The following is a 15,314-nucleotide window of genomic DNA, read 5'->3' on the forward strand; positions in this document are numbered from 1 at the left end:
GCGCGGGCGCGCATTCTCAACGTCCAATAGATTAAGTCATAGTACCGTAAATAACGCCGCGATATCGACTGATCGAATATGAACTTTAACGTATAACGCAGCTTCCGCATTTAGTACAATGTTAGCAGTTATGTAATGACTGTACGATTATCGGAATGCTGTCCGATTAAAAACGCGCCAATTTCCCGCGAAACGACAATTTCCACGTAACGCCACGATAGAGGGCGCTAGCTCGTGAAAAAAAATGCGATCTGTAAACTTCACCAATTTTCTATCTTTCGTAGCTAAAAATATTGTCGCTTGAATCTACGCGCGATCCATCGCATCCACGTGCATTTTCAAAAAACGAACGAACGAACGAATGAACGTACGCGTGACAATTCCGGGATAATTGCTCAACGATAAATGGTTATAACTATATCTTTTATTTATTGGAAAATCGAATTTATAAAATCATGGCTATCAATTGCGTAAGAGTACGATCGAATTTTAATCTTATCTCACTGATTTTTCATAGGCATTGACATTTCGAATCGATTAATAACAATACCGTCAATCTAAAAGCTATCGTTCGTTTTATCGTGCGAAACTGTAAACGTTAAGAAAAGCAATTTCGCGCAGAAGCAAGACGATAAGTTGTTTCAGAACCCGGAACCGGAAGTATCATACTTAATGGGGAAGATTTTCATTGGTGTTTTTATCGTGTGAAAAATTAGGTTATTGACCAAATGCGCTTGATACATTCGAAAATTCAATTTATTTTGTAATTAAAATAATTACTATCGATAATTTTCTTATATAATCATAAATTGAAGTAGCAAAACAATTTGTTTCTAATTCTCGTGAGAAAAACATACTTTGAACAACAGTCTTGAATTACACTCGGAACAACACGTGATGATTTGTATTATATCTCTATAATAATTTCGTGATTGCGAAGATATTTAAAATTGTTAAACACGAACGATATTCGTTTCATCGAAAGTACTGAAATGGACTGAAAGTTGAACGACGCACTTCAACGAACGATAAACTATCAGAAAAACGAAGAACAGTTCATTTGGTCACTATCGATCGTGGATAAAAGTATGTCGCGTAAATAGAAACACAAACACGATTATCGTCGAGTTTATTGTGAACGCTTTCAATTTCTTTAAATGAGAAACGAACAAAGATTTCTTAATCGCGGATACATACATTTTGATTAAAATACATATAAAGAATCGTGGGAATATTCGAAAAAATAATTGAGATTTTTCTTGAAAATACGATAGTCGGTTCAAACTAGTCAGCAGGATGGATGCGATTGTCGATCGCACACGTATGCATTTATTAAGAACTTACAGGACGGATGGTGGCAACAAGCACACAGTACGCTTCGCATAGTATACCGGAGCATATAAGTACTCGTTCCATATATACGCATATTCATACACTCTTACACGCGGCGAGCGAAGAGACGCATACACATTCGTCCGCACACTACGATAACGAATAGGAAAGAGAAACAGAGGGCCAGTAGCGAGTACATGTAGTTGTACGCGTTAACACAAATACTGATAGTAGACTAGTCACACACTCAAATACGCACGACCGTATAGGAAGACGAGCACATTCACGTAGGCATACACACACTCGACACACGGTGCAACGAGGAGAGAGAATACTCGTTGTTTACGTTCTAACATCTGAGCCGAAGAAGGTATACGGAAAATATCAAGATATGTCCCTCAATGACAAGGACCTACTGGGATTTCCTTACTCTGCTTGTGTAATCCGAAACTTCTCGCATGATAGCCTCGAACGCCGCTCTTTCCTGTGCTTCCTTCTGTTTGTGTAGCGCGATCTTGTCACTGAACTTTCGTGGATTCGCCATGATGGCTCGGCACTAGACCTTCCGACACTCGCGAGTATCGTGCACCTACTATCGTGTGCCCTCTATCCCCTCACACGTTTCCTTTTTCACCAATTGCACCAATAAGGACTCCTTAAATTTCACCACGTTAGAACCCGTAACCTACTGCCTTCTGGATGGCACTGCCGATCACTGATACGCAAGATTATGCGGCGCAGCGCGCCACGCGCATCGCGCAGGAGCCGCTTTTTGCGGGCTCATTGGTTACAGCAATCCCCCACCATTCTATCTCACCCGCAATAAAAAACTGACGATACTTTTCCGAGGTGTTCCGAAAGCTCGCTCTTTCGTTCGGTATTATAATGTATAACGCTGAAGATAAAACAGATTAACATAGATTCACGTCTTATTATCACATACTCGCAAACTTAACTTGATAATGAAAAATTATTTACTTTCAATTCATTTACAAATTTATTGTATTAATTTAATTTCTATTCTTATATTATATTAATAAATATATTTTTTCTTTATATTTATATTTATTATAAATAAATGCTGTTTCAAATGATAAAATATATTAATCCTATCGATTTAATGGTATAAAATTATTTTTTTAACGCTATATTTTATATATCTTTTCCATAATGAGTTTAAATAAAATATTGCATTTTCTAATTGTAAATATATTATAAATATAAAAATATTGATCAATAATTTTTACTATTTTATATTTCTGTTATATCGATTGAGAACAAAGTATCGATATATATATATATATATATATATATATATATATAAATTATATATGTATTTGTGATTGTACATTATAAATTCTAATTATTTTACAATTAATTTTTAAACATGTGAATATTATTGTAAAAAAAATTTCTATTAAAAAAAAATTCAGATATTAATCCAATTAATATAATTAGTATATTTTTTATTTTATAAAATAAAAATATTATTTCTTTTATAACAAAATGTTTCATATGCATTATTTTTAAGAATTTCAATAAATATGACACGTTTTGATAAAGACGCGTATATTGAATGTTTACCAATAACTATATATAATGAAATAATTAATGCATTAAATAAAGATGCAACTTGGATAATATTAGCAAATCATGTAGCTAAAGAACTTCAATATCCATGGTAAGCAAAAAGAAAAATATTTAAAGAAGAGAGAAATTAAATGTTAAATTATAATAATTAAGATAATATCCCATTTCATTTTATAAAATATAGCACTTGGGTACAATCTTTACAAGAAATTAAACATTCGAATGATTCTCCTGGACAAAAATTATTTTCTGAATTAAATATTAGAATGTGTACTATAGAAATATTATGTGCTTTATTAAATGATTGTAAACTTTATAATATTCTATCCATTATATCTGATCCAGGTATAATAATATTTATTATTTAATAAATTATATCTATATTTAATATTTTATGTATATAATGATTTTAGAACCTTTGAATATTATTATGGATCCAACAGAAGAATTTCCAATTAATATTTTGAAAGTTTCATTTGGACATCATCTTCATCTGTGCTGCAAAGCTGTTGGAATGCCACCACCAAATTACATATGGTATCATAATGACGAACAATTGCAACATTATACCTCTGATGAACTTGATCTTATTATAACTAAGTATATATTTAATATAAAAATATTTATACAACTTCTATAAATTGTTAATCAAAATGAAATTTATTTTATTTATTTCAAAGTGCTTCTCAAGCTGGAGAATATAAATGTAAAGTATTTCAAATTAAAAATGATGGCACTCTTATATCAACTTTAACTTCAAAAGCTATAATTGTTCAAATTTTTCCTATGCCTGTTATAATAGAAATACAACCCCAACAATTTTTGGAAGTTAAGGAAAATGAAAGTTTTACAATTTTTTGCAAAGCTAGTAGCAATCCTGAACCGTGTTATCAATGGTTCCACGATAATACTAAACTAGATGGAGAAACATCAAACATTCTGCATGTATGTAAATGCACTACCATTTTTTTTCTTCATCAGAATAATATTAATGTTATGAATTTTTTCTGTAATTTTAGATAAAACAATTTACTTCAAAAAATGAAGGAAAATATTATTGTTATATTCATAATAATATTAGCGAAGCTTATACTGAAAAAACTCGTATAATGGTAAAAATACATAATATTTTTTTATTAATATTAATATTATAATATTATATTATAATGTAATAATATATTATAATATATTAATTTCATATTTATTTATAGATAGATTTTCAAAGACTAAAAGCAGTTGCAAAAATTGCTTTAATTATAGCAAATGAAAAATATAAATATCATGAATGTCTATCAACACCTGAAAATGATGCTGCATGCATTGGTAATCTTCTGAAAGAAATTGGATTTGAAGTAATTTGTTTTCTCAATTTGACATTCACTCAAATGAAAAATGCAATAGAAATATTTAGCAAAGCCTTAGTAGAAGGTGTATATGGTAAAGTGTAAAAAATAAAAATAAAAATAAAAAAATAAAAATATTTTTTAAATTATTACTTAAATTATATCTTTTTATATAGGTCTATTCTATTTTGCTGGTCATGGTTTTAAAATGCAAGAGAGTTATATGCTTGCAACAGATGCTCCAGAAAGATATTTAAGGAAAGATGCAATATGTGAAAGTGAACTATTGTCCGCATTTCTTAAAAATAATCCTGAATTATTAATTATTATTTTAGACACATGTCAATCTTTACCTTCAAGGTAAATACTTTTTTTTTTATTTTATTTATTTTCAGTCGTTTTTGCATTTCATTAATCTATCTATTTTTAGAGAATTTAATCCTGAAATATATCAGGAGGTGCCAATAGTAAAAGAATATAAAAGTAAAAAGAATCTTAGAAATTTAATTCAAGCATATTCTACATCTAGTTATCGTCCTAGTTATGAAAAAATTGACAGTAAATATAGTTTATACATGACACACCTTAGCAAATATATTAATAAAGATATAACAGTTACAAAATTATTTGAAGAAGTTGGAAAATGTAAGTTATTATAAATATAATATTATACATTTTGCATATATAATTTATATTTAATTCTTTTATATTTATATAATATTTAAATAATTTTATTTTTTATTTTATATTTTATTATAATTATTTATAGCTATTGATAGTTGTTTCAAAGGCAAAGAAAGAAATCAGATTCCAATGTTTGCTGCATCTATTACAAAGCCATTTCGTCTGATTGATGCTATTTATAAAAGTAATTTTATTTAAACCCATTATATATTTATTATTAACAATGTTTTAATTTTATTATTTCAACATAATTCTTGAAATATTATAGAAAATCGTCCAGACATCATTGATCATTTATATAAACTTACATCATATTCAACTCAAACGATAAACGTGATATTTAAACAGGCAAATATATCCAGTACAATTACAATATCATTGTTTATGGAATTATACTTAAATGTAATAGAAATTAAGGCACATGACTTATCAAATATAGAAGTCAAATTTTATAATTCTGTTCCCATGGAACCAAATAATTTGTTTCAAGATTTCTATGAAAAAAAATGTTTGATTCACAATCCTCAATTAAATGAGGTATGTGTTTTTTAGTTGTTATAGAAATATTTTGTAAATTTATATAGATTTATGTTACAGAAACCTCTTATAATAACTATATGGAAAAATAATATTCCTATTGGTGCAATAGAATTGCATATAAAAAATTATATACCTCCCATATTGAAAAACATAAATATTTGAAGAAAAATATATTTATTTTGGCAAATCTAGAGAAAAAATTTGATACATATAATTAAATATTATGATTTTAGAAATTTGTGCCTTTTATAATTATATTTTTATACTTTAAATAATTTAATGTCAAATAATTTATATTTTTATAAAATTATTAAATGAAATTATCTTATAATCTCTAATGTAAACACTCAATAATATATAAAAAAAAAATATTTATTCTAAAATGTAACTAATCATTTATTTTAAAGTAAAAATTTTATTTAATTATATAACAGTTGAAACCTATAGAGTATAATCTGTTGTATGATTGACTAGTCTTGCTATCCATGCTCCTCCTTCACTATTTGTATACGTTCTTTGAAATATATAATTACAACATACAATTTGAAATTGTGAAGTTTCATAAAATTTCATATAAAATCCATTTATTCCTATTTCAACAATTGTTTCATTGTTATCTATAATAGAATTAAATATATGAAAACAATAACAATAAAAAATATGATTATATTATATAAAATTACCTTCAATCTTTTTTGTTTTTATAAGATCTGGTACCAATATAAAATTATCAACATTTATACTTATTAAATCACGTTGGTTTTGTGTAAGGTCATCAACGTTACGTTTTAATACTTCTATAGCTTTTTCTGTTACTATACCATCTAATGCTTCATAGTTTTGAGCAACTAAAGCATTAGATATTACTTCTATTGCCTAAATTAAATTAATTGTATTATAATCAATTAAACATTATCTATTCGAAATTAAATACGTTATTACAATTAATTATATTTCGTAAAATGCACTAATGTCAACAAACATATTATACCTGACGAACTCCTTGCATAAATTCTTTAAAACGAAACTCTTTGTCAATAGTTGAACGTATAAGGTAATATGACCAAAACATCTGAAAAATAGACAAACCTAGGTCTTCTTTCGGTTTCCACATTAACGGTGGCAATTTAATTTGACTTTCGTTTTGCTTTTGATGAGTACAGAATGACCTATGCATGCTGAAACTTGGGTTTATCAAATTTGTACATTTCGATTCTGTCCAGTAATACATTGTTTTTATTTTCACTTGAGAGCTATTATGCATATGAAACATTACAAGTTGTCGCATTCGTGTGTATACGCATTTTCTCAATCGAAATAACATTTTTTAATTCCGATGATATGAATACGAACAATGAATTATATATGCATATATGTATTATTCTAACCTATTCGAATCATAATATTAATAATACGTACAATAATAAATATATATAATAATATATATGATTTAATAAATATTGTTATAATAATATTACACTGTTTTATAAATTTGTGTTTTTAAATTATATATATAATTATTCATTATTTATACGTTTCATTCAATGTTTTTCAAAAAAATGGCGCCAGCTTGACTAAACTGATGAAAGTATTTATATATAAAATTGAAAATATTAAGTTACGTTTACAAATATTTTTATGATATATCTAATAGAAATATCTAAATACAATTTTTATATAATATAACATATAATATATCACAAAAATTTTAAGTTTTTTAATTTAAAATTTTTTAAATTTAATAAAAATTTTATAAATTAATAAGATAATTATTAAGATAAAATTTTTTAATATAAACCAAACATATTGAATAACATTAATGTAACATTAGTTAGTTAGTTTTATCATTTATATATATGATATATGCACTTATAAATTAAGTAAAATAAGTATATGTTAGTTTCAATTCTATATCATATTTTTTCGAAGTTCATACACATTTTGATTCATGCTTAATTACATACTTAATTGAGGAATTGACTTTAATTATAATTTTTATGTATCTTAAACGTGAATTTAATTTATAATTAAAAACAATGAGACTCATAGGTACGTTATTTGGAAAGATAGGTGAATGGTCTAATAAATATGCGAATTTACCAGATCGCTATATAGATCGTATTACAGAACGGGTATGTATATTTGTTTTATATACGTGTTTATCATTGTTTATTATTTTATATACACATTTTATTTAGATTAGAAAATAATATTTTACATATAGGTATATTGGAAACCCCCACCTGGTAAACCACAATTTCTTCCACGAAAAATAGTATCAAGAAAGAAATTGCATTTTTCTATGTATCGTCCTTGGACTACAAGTTTTCAGTTTGAAAATTGGCTTAAAAAACGTCGAGAATATATTCCGATTGAACCTATAAAAAATTGGAGTTTTTTTCGTGGAGATCGTGTATGTAGTTTATACATATATAAATATTTATATATTATATAAAAATAAACAGCATTAAAATATTTTTAGGTAGAGATATTAATTGGTCCAGATAAGGGAAAACAAGGAATAGTGCAAGATATCATTCAGGAAAGAAATTGGATTATTGTACAAGGATTAAATACAAAGGCAATAATACGTGGAAAAAAGAAAGATTTCCCTGGAATTTGTATACGTGTGGAACAACCATTATTAGTTACTAGAGATGTACAATTAGTTGATCCTTTCGATTTGTAAGAATCATTATAATTTCTAATTTCTAAAACAAATATGGATTATTAGAAAATATATATTTATATCTTTAATTTTATTTTAGAAAAGGAACTGTTATAGAATGGAGATATACAGAAGAGGGAGAACATGTGAGAGTATCTTGTAGAACTGGTAGAATTATCCCAATTCCTGTATCTAGTAAAGAAACTGTAGATTACAAATCTCCAGAATTATATGTCGAGCAATCTAAAGATACTACTGTAAATAATGTAGAAGAATTGACATTCGAAGTAAGTTTTATATCTAATAAGAATATGTAATTAATATAATAATGTAATTAATAATTTCGATTTTTATTAATTTATAGGCAAAATTAAAAACATTTGAAATGGATATTATGGATAAAATGGGTATTAAAGAAGATCGTAAACCAAAGAAATATTATTGGTATTAATTTTGTTGAATGTATAATTAACATTTTACAAACATAGTCTTTGATGTATATATAAAACTTCAAACTTAAAGCGTTGTTAAATCTGTGTTTTATTTTGTTATTATTGCTGAAAATTATTTTAAACTTAATCGAAAGAAAAAGAGCAAAGATTTTTTCCATAATCGCATTAGAAATATTTATAAAATAATACCTATGAAATAATATAAGATATCGAAGAGTTGATCTAATAACATTTAGAACATTTAACTGATAAAATATTTATAATATCAGTTTATTCAAGAATTTATTAAAGACAAGCCATTTTTATTATTATGCTTATTACTTTTATATTAACACACATACATATATCACAGCATGATTTTTAACAAACGCGAACCTAGAAACGAATGTCAGTCTACATTTAAATACTTCAATGATGCATTATATTAACATTTCTTTCTTTTTTTACATTATATATGCCATATTTCTAAAATAATTATATTTTGAATTTTTGCACTTTTTATTTACAAATTAATTTCTCTATTTCATAACATCGTATTAAACAGAAACATGTTTATACATACGTTGTTCTTTAGATCAAACTTCAATACAAACTAATAGTAGATGATTAGGAAAAGCATTCCTCGCGTATGCAAACGGACGTTACACATTTGTACTCAATGGTACAACAATACCGAAAAAAAGAACTTTTTCTCGCAAAGATTTTCAAATAATTATTTAGCGATATAATCTTGATATACACGCATATATATATAAGCAGAATTTATGAATCCTAAATAAATTTCCAACGAAATATTTGATTATTCTATTTTTTGAAAGTAGATGAAAAGATACACTAAATAGTCGCAATAGAATCCGATTTCGAACACAAGAATCATCCAAACGCATTGTATCGTTCAAATTCGATATAAAAATTGTATTCTATGAAACCATTGCACTTGTTTGAAATTCGTTGTATTGCATCCATGGTGTCACGATATACATATAACACGTTTATCGGAATTGACTACTATTTACGACGATTTGGTGGCAGGGTGCCTGACTAGGAGGTTCACTTCGCCGTCGTGTAGTTTCTTCATGAGAGACCACGCTTCGATTCTTGACATACGTGTCACATCATATCCATTCACTTGTAATAACTGATCCCCTGCCTTTAAGGCACCTGTTTTCTCAGCAGCACCTCCTACATCACAATATTTATTAGATATACAATTTTAAAATGCGATTATCGACAGAAAACACAACATACCGGTAAATATTTTTTTGATCAACAATGGCCTGTCCCCAAGGGGACTGTCTCTACCTCCTTCAAGACTGAATCCCAAACCAGTTCCGTCCTTATAAACCGCTACAATCGACGGTGGACCCCACGCAGTGTCCTCTGCAGTATCGTTCGTCTCGAATCCTTCGAGAACAAAATCTGCTCGGTTATTATATAAATAAATCCTTTTCCTTTAACAAAATTTTTTGAAAATTCGAATCTCACCTTCGATGATAGTTTCGACGCTCGCGGTTCGTGATTTCAACTTGCACGATCCTTCCTCCGTCCTCGATCGAGAGACAACCAAAACAACTTCCGATCTGGGCTGCTTGAGCACCGCTATGCTCTCTCTGTGCGTGAGACCTTGCGTGCTTCTTCCGTTTATACTCAGAATCCTATCCCCTCTTTGCACACGACCATCCTTGTCAGCTATAGAATGGGCCAGAACTCGATGAATAGTGATTTCCTTGATCTCGCAATCCGCTCCTCCGGCCAAAGTAATCCCAACGCTACCGGTTGGATTCTCCTTGTGAAGCAGCACAACGATCACATCGTGAGCACCTCGAGTTTCCTCCAGACTCGCCTCTTCGACCAGCTGCGCCAATTCTTGTTGCGAGATCAAACTGGTGCTGCTCGCCAACGAACTGATACTTCCAAATTGTTCGCCGCAACATCTATCCGTGTCCATATCGATTCCAACCGGAGACACATTTTCATCCACGCTACTATCCAAACTCGGAAACCGGTTATGACCAGTTCCGACGCTCTGCATTTGCGCATTACCGGTAGAGTTCACCTCCACAGCCTTCTTCATATCCGTAACACTGACGCTTCTTCGACCAAGATTTCTCGATGTTGGAATTTTCGACAACATCGATTTCGATTTCTCCACTTCCATCATCTCGTCCGCGCTATTGTCGGCCAATCTTGATTTTTCCAACGTTGACACTTTCGAGAACGATTTATGATCCTCGTTCCAATACTCGTTCAACGTGCTCGAGCTTCTTCTGATGTATCGATTGTCCCTCGATTCCCATAAAGATTTTCCCAGATTGCTCTGACTGTTCGAGAAAACGTTGCTCTTCTCCGTTCTCGTCTCGCCGCTTTGACCTCGTGACGATTTCGTCTCCGCTTTCGCGCTTAGGATATCCTCCAGGCTCATCTGACTCTTGGACCGGCCAAAGCTTCCCTCGTCCACGTGTATCGCCGATCTAGATCTGCTCTTGGTCGTGAGAATCGTCAATAAATCGTTCTGATCTTCGGAAGATTTCTTCGGAAGTACGATCGGCGCGCAACGTGGTTGCTTCGTTAACCTGGACTCATTTTCGTTTTCCTGGATTCGTCTCGTACTCGGCGAGGACAGATCGGCCGAGCCATATCGTTGCTTCTCGATCGTGGCAGATTTATTATTGTTCCTCCTCTGATCATTATCCACGGGATTGGAGACATCGATATCGGCCGACTTTTTCTCCGCTTTATCGATCGGCTTCTCCTCGACCGACCTGACCAGAGCCTTCGCCTCCGCGCGAACCCACATTTTCAAATCGTTCGAGGGTTCCATCGTCTCGAACTTGGACGGCCTCGCGGCCACGTTATTCGAAGGCGAAGCGGCGCTCATCTTCAAAGGCGAGTCAGATCGTTCGGTCATTTTTTGAAAAGGATCCTCCTCCTCCAATGGATCCGTCACCTCGATGTAAGCGATCTTCACCACGTCCTTCGCACTCGAAACGCTACTTTTGCCCCGATTTTTCTGATAAGCATTTTCTTCCCCGTTCTCGGCGGTGGCGATTATCGATCGCCCCTTGTCGTCGGGAAACTTCCTTTGGATCAGTGGCGATCCATTCAAATCTCTGCCGCTACGGCATCTAGCGCTCGCCAGAATGTTCTTCCGATTTATGGCTTCCACGCTCTGCGGTTTAAGCACCCTTCGGGACAGTGACTCGGCGCTCGCCTGAGAGCCGGAAGTGAGAGTCGAAGAGGTGCTGCAATTAGTGTCGGTACTGTTCGATCGTTTCAACTGTCTCTGAGGTATTTGAGAGTTTCTTTGAGAGCCGTCCATAGTGATCGCGTTCGATCTGCCACCGAACTCTATTACGTTCGATTCTCTGGCTTGGTTGTAGGTTCTGTCTATGATCAGAGAACGACGTTGATAATTGTTCTCCGTGGACACGTAGGACCTCTCGGACGAAATGGTGGAACGTTCCGAGGGGACCGGCGATGTGGGCGGGCTGAAGCCCCGAGATATGCTGCTCTGCGAACTGCTCACAGCCGAGTCGTTATCCGAGTCGTCGTAGTCCATCCTCGTCTTCCTCTGCGCGGTTCTCGGCCTGTTGTTACGCGATCCCTCGGGCGAGCTGGTGGTCGACGCGTACTCGAAGCTGTAATCGCTTCGCGTCGGGCTGCAAATGCTCTCCAAACTCTTGGGAGGTTCGCAAAGCGGCGGCGTGGAGATAGTGGTGACGGGCGAGGGAGTTTTCACGATGCTCGCGCTATTCATCGAGGAAGAATTCGAGGACGAGGACGTGCCGTACACGGTCAGACTCTTTCTTTTGAAGGCCGGCGAGTATTTCGAGTGTATTTGGGGAGCGGGCATCTTGAAAGAAGTTGCGCTCCTCAGAGGTGCACTGGCCGTGCTGGCGTTGCTCGCTAAGGAACTTTGAGAGCCCCACTTGTCCTGAATGTTCACCTTTGGTAACACCTGTGGACAACGTAACAACTTATATATTTTCATTTATCCATTTTTATTCCGTTCTCCTCGCGAGCAATCGAACAAGAACACGCTTACCTGATGCAACAGTATCGAGTCCCGGGATTTGATCTCGGGTAGGTCGACGATGGGCGTGTCGATCGTTATGGTCTCCTTCTCGGGGATGACCAATCCTCTCAACTTCGAGATCGACCTCTTCCTCTGCTCGATCAATTGATTCAAACTGTTCCTTCTTAAACTGTCCTCGGTGGGCCTCTTGAACGTGGACGCCAACGAATTCGTCCTCGCGATCGCCAACGTCGGCGCGAGATCGGTGGCCGTCGAGGTTCGATCCTGATGCCCGTACGCGGACGACGAACCGGAGAAACTCGTGGCGCGGGACAACGCAGCCGACGCGATACCCGGTTTCATCGTGGCACTCGGATTTTGACTCGTGGTCGTCGAGATGTAACTCTTCACCGGCGATTTGGGTATGTTCGAGGATACCTCGAACGAGGGACTCGTCAACGGCGCGTTGGCGCCGGTCGTCGAGTTGCCGCTTACTGCTTGTCTCTGCGGGGGAACGACGGGGAACGTTTTCGAGGCAACGTTGAACGCGTTGAACGTGGCGGCCAACGGCGATCGCTGCCTGTTGTACCTCTTCCCCGGATCCTGGCTGCCAACGTTTCTCCCCGAGTCGGTCAGATCGAACGAGCTCTGCGTCCTGTCCCCGAAGAACGAGATCCTCTCCTTCTGCCCGCAATGCTTCTCGTCGCTGCACACATCCTCCGTCGACTTGTACTTGGACAACCTCCTGTTGGTCGCGACCATCACCGCGTTGGGGAAGAGGGGGCCGTCCAGGCTGCTTTGGGACGAGAACATCGCGATCTTGTCCCTGACGGATCGTTCAGACTTGTCGTCCTGCCTCCACAATTCACCGTTCAACGTGAATTTTCTGGGCGTCGACTCGAGGATCGGGGCGCTCCTCGCCGCGTACGAGGAGGGGCAAACGGTATGGTCGATCTTGGGCGGGCCTGTAACGAAAACACGGACGAATTAGAAACAACGTTCGAGGACGAAAGGAAACGCCGGGGCGATGAAACGCGGAAGGAAGGAAGGAATGTTTACCGGTGAGCGGTAGCGGTGGGGGCGTGTCCAACCCGTCCTTTTCGGCGTGACGATCCTGCGCCTCCTCGATAACGGTGGTGGCCACGTCTTTGTGATAATATCCGGTGATCTCGATCTTCTTCTCCGACACGAGGATACCCCCCTCGCCTTGGCTCCCGTAGCAACCAGAAGCGGCGGTTGAGTAAGCGGCGGTTACGGACGTAGCCTTTTTAACGAACTCGTCCTTCCCGATGTCCTCTCGAGTCAAAACAGAGACGGTGTTGCCGCTCGCGTCTTGACAACGGACAACAACGTTCTCCCGCTCGCCCATCTTCCCTCCCATCATCTCCACACCCGGCATCTCCAGTTTGCCCACCACCTCCTGGCAAACCGGCAACCCCTCCACAAGACCCGGGATTCTGTTTGTCTCGGATTGCAGAATGATACCGGTGCCGGTCACCACGTTCCCCTCCAGCAACTTGTATCCCTCGTTCTCGTTGCACACGAGGCGACCGTTCGCGATCATCGACGTCCTCGCCGTCGCGGTCCCCGTCGTCGTCACGAAACGGTACTGCTGCTGTTGCTGCTGCTGCTGTTGCTGTTGTTGCTGCTGCTGGCCACTGTTCCCACCGAACTCTTGGTAGGCTGCTGGAAACTCGTCCCCGTCCGGGGGCAGGCGCTGACCGCCTCCGCAGTTGTCCATCCTACCATTTACCGTCTCTAAAATCACACGCGATCGTCGTAGTGTCGGTTATCGCGTCTCCTCTCTTTCTCTCCCTCCCTCTCTCTCTCTCTTTCTCTCTGTTCGAATCGTCTCGAATACATTCCAAGAGTAAATTCGAGCCAGTGCTCGTTGATAGATTTTTCATTTCTTGCGATCGAGAAAGGACGCGAGTCGAGGATCGGATATCATCGATGCGCGATTACGAATTATGTAATTGTAAACGGTTTAGAAATTTGCATGCACGCGCGTCCTGACGATTCTTTCTTCGATCACGATCCACCTCCCCCGGATCCCTGTAAATTCGTTCCAGGCGAGTAGGAGTCGGCGTGCCAGTGGAGCCGAACGGGTTCACGCTCTCGTGCACCCGACGAGGAGATCGATGCCGCAACACGTCGCTCTTTCGATCCACACGCGTCGTTGCTCCCGCGATCTCTCGAACGGGAACGTTGATCCGTTCGAGCATTTCAAATACGCGAGATTTCCAGCCCGGAGAGGTGGGAGAAACGTTGAACGAGTGCTGCTGCGACGCTCGTGACGCTCGAAAACGTTTTAACTCAAACGTTTGTTATTCTTTTATTTTCTTTTTTTTTTTCCTTTCTTTAACTTCAACTTTGTCGTTTATCGTCTCTCCGCAGCCAATACAACCGAGATAGGAATTTCAATCTACGCAATTGAGATATTCGTTCCGTAACCAGCCACGCTATATATATATATATATATCGTGTTGTTATGATTCGCGTCCACTCGTGTTTAGACTTTTAACTCGTTATACTCGTTTCGAATCGAAGGTCGCCGAGACCAGGATCCGGAAGAGAACGAGTCGTTCCAATTGCTTTCTAAGGTCAAAATATCAAACAGAGAGAGAGAGAAAGAGAGAGAATAACACAACAAATGTTGCACATATATATGTGTATATATATCGCCAATT

General features: G+C 35.9%; 5 protein-coding genes across 27 annotated transcripts in view; 2 read left to right on the forward strand and 3 right to left on the reverse strand.

Moving 5' to 3' along the window:
• Crtc (CREB-regulated transcription coactivator) overlaps nucleotides 1-2,099 on the reverse strand; it is a 31,315-nt gene extending 29,216 nt beyond the window's left edge. For 7 of the 17 annotated variants that reach the window (XR_015291697.1, XR_015291696.1, XM_086906649.1 and 4 more), the window contains exon 1: nucleotides 1,763-2,027. Coding sequence is in view for 14 of the 17 variants with exons in the window: in XM_086906649.1 (XP_086762775.1) it covers nucleotides 1,763-1,876 (114 nt within the window). In the remaining 3 variants the exon portion in view is untranslated. Of the gene's footprint in view, nucleotides 1-1,344; nucleotides 1,550-1,748 lie in introns of those variants that run through there. The other 10 variants (XM_086906656.1, XM_086906654.1, XM_086906650.1 and 7 more) reach the window with 6 other exon arrangements.
• A 105-nt stretch (nucleotides 2,100-2,204) lies between these two features.
• On the forward strand, nucleotides 2,205-6,038 carry LOC100871952 (mucosa-associated lymphoid tissue lymphoma translocation protein 1). Of its 5 annotated transcripts, none has more exons than XM_012491036.3 (11): nucleotides 2,230-3,013; nucleotides 3,107-3,267; nucleotides 3,336-3,522; nucleotides 3,603-3,867; nucleotides 3,942-4,034; nucleotides 4,134-4,359; nucleotides 4,442-4,625; nucleotides 4,696-4,910; nucleotides 5,035-5,133; nucleotides 5,218-5,486; nucleotides 5,547-6,038. In XM_012491036.3, exons 1-11 carry the CDS (start codon nucleotides 2,877-2,879, stop codon nucleotides 5,649-5,651), a joined length of 1,941 nt encoding a protein of 646 aa, XP_012346490.2. In that variant the 5' UTR covers nucleotides 2,230-2,876; the 3' UTR covers nucleotides 5,652-6,038. The 5 variants fall into 5 exon arrangements, with proteins under 5 accessions (XP_086762785.1, XP_086762786.1, XP_012346490.2 ...); XM_086906657.1 differs by having other exon boundaries at nucleotides 4,134-4,350; XM_086906658.1 differs by having other exon boundaries at nucleotides 5,534-6,031.
• Nucleotides 5,647-7,087, reverse strand: LOC105736454 (m-AAA protease-interacting protein 1, mitochondrial). Its single transcript, XM_012491040.3, has 4 exons — nucleotides 6,970-7,087; nucleotides 6,481-6,877; nucleotides 6,173-6,365; nucleotides 5,647-6,106 (listed from the first exon to the last, which is right to left on the reverse strand). Exons 2-4 carry the CDS (start codon nucleotides 6,811-6,813, stop codon nucleotides 5,931-5,933), a joined length of 702 nt encoding a protein of 233 aa, XP_012346494.1. The 5' UTR covers nucleotides 6,814-6,877; nucleotides 6,970-7,087; the 3' UTR covers nucleotides 5,647-5,930.
• Nucleotides 7,088-7,425: 338 nt separating this feature from the next.
• Nucleotides 7,426-8,689, forward strand: mRpL24 (mitochondrial ribosomal protein L24). The gene is made up of 5 exons (XM_003696827.3): nucleotides 7,426-7,621; nucleotides 7,714-7,902; nucleotides 7,972-8,174; nucleotides 8,258-8,444; nucleotides 8,522-8,689. The coding sequence occupies exons 1-5, from the start codon at nucleotides 7,526-7,528 to the stop codon at nucleotides 8,606-8,608; spliced, it is 762 nt and encodes a 253-aa protein (XP_003696875.1). The 5' UTR covers nucleotides 7,426-7,525; the 3' UTR covers nucleotides 8,609-8,689.
• bbg (PDZ domain-containing protein big bang) overlaps nucleotides 8,594-15,314 on the reverse strand; it is a 33,101-nt gene continuing 26,380 nt past the window's right edge. For 2 of the 3 annotated variants that reach the window (XM_086906636.1, XM_031918745.2), the window contains 5 exons: nucleotides 13,684-14,382; nucleotides 12,655-13,589; nucleotides 10,095-12,567; nucleotides 9,858-10,028; nucleotides 8,594-9,791 (listed from right to left, as the gene is read on the reverse strand). In XM_086906636.1, the coding sequence (XP_086762762.1) occupies nucleotides 9,622-9,791; nucleotides 9,858-10,028; nucleotides 10,095-12,567; nucleotides 12,655-13,589; nucleotides 13,684-14,382 (4,448 nt within the window). In that variant the 3' untranslated portion in view covers nucleotides 8,594-9,621. The remainder of the gene's footprint in view (nucleotides 9,792-9,857; nucleotides 10,029-10,094; nucleotides 12,568-12,654; nucleotides 13,590-13,683; nucleotides 14,383-15,314) is intronic. The other variant, XM_086906635.1, reaches the window with a different exon arrangement.

The sequence above is a fragment of the Apis florea genome, unplaced genomic scaffold (genome assembly GCF_048593485.1).
Source record: "Apis florea isolate Af1SG1 unplaced genomic scaffold, ASM4859348v1 contig_2495_pilon, whole genome shotgun sequence".
NCBI classification, from domain to species: domain Eukaryota; kingdom Metazoa; phylum Arthropoda; class Insecta; order Hymenoptera; family Apidae; genus Apis; species Apis florea.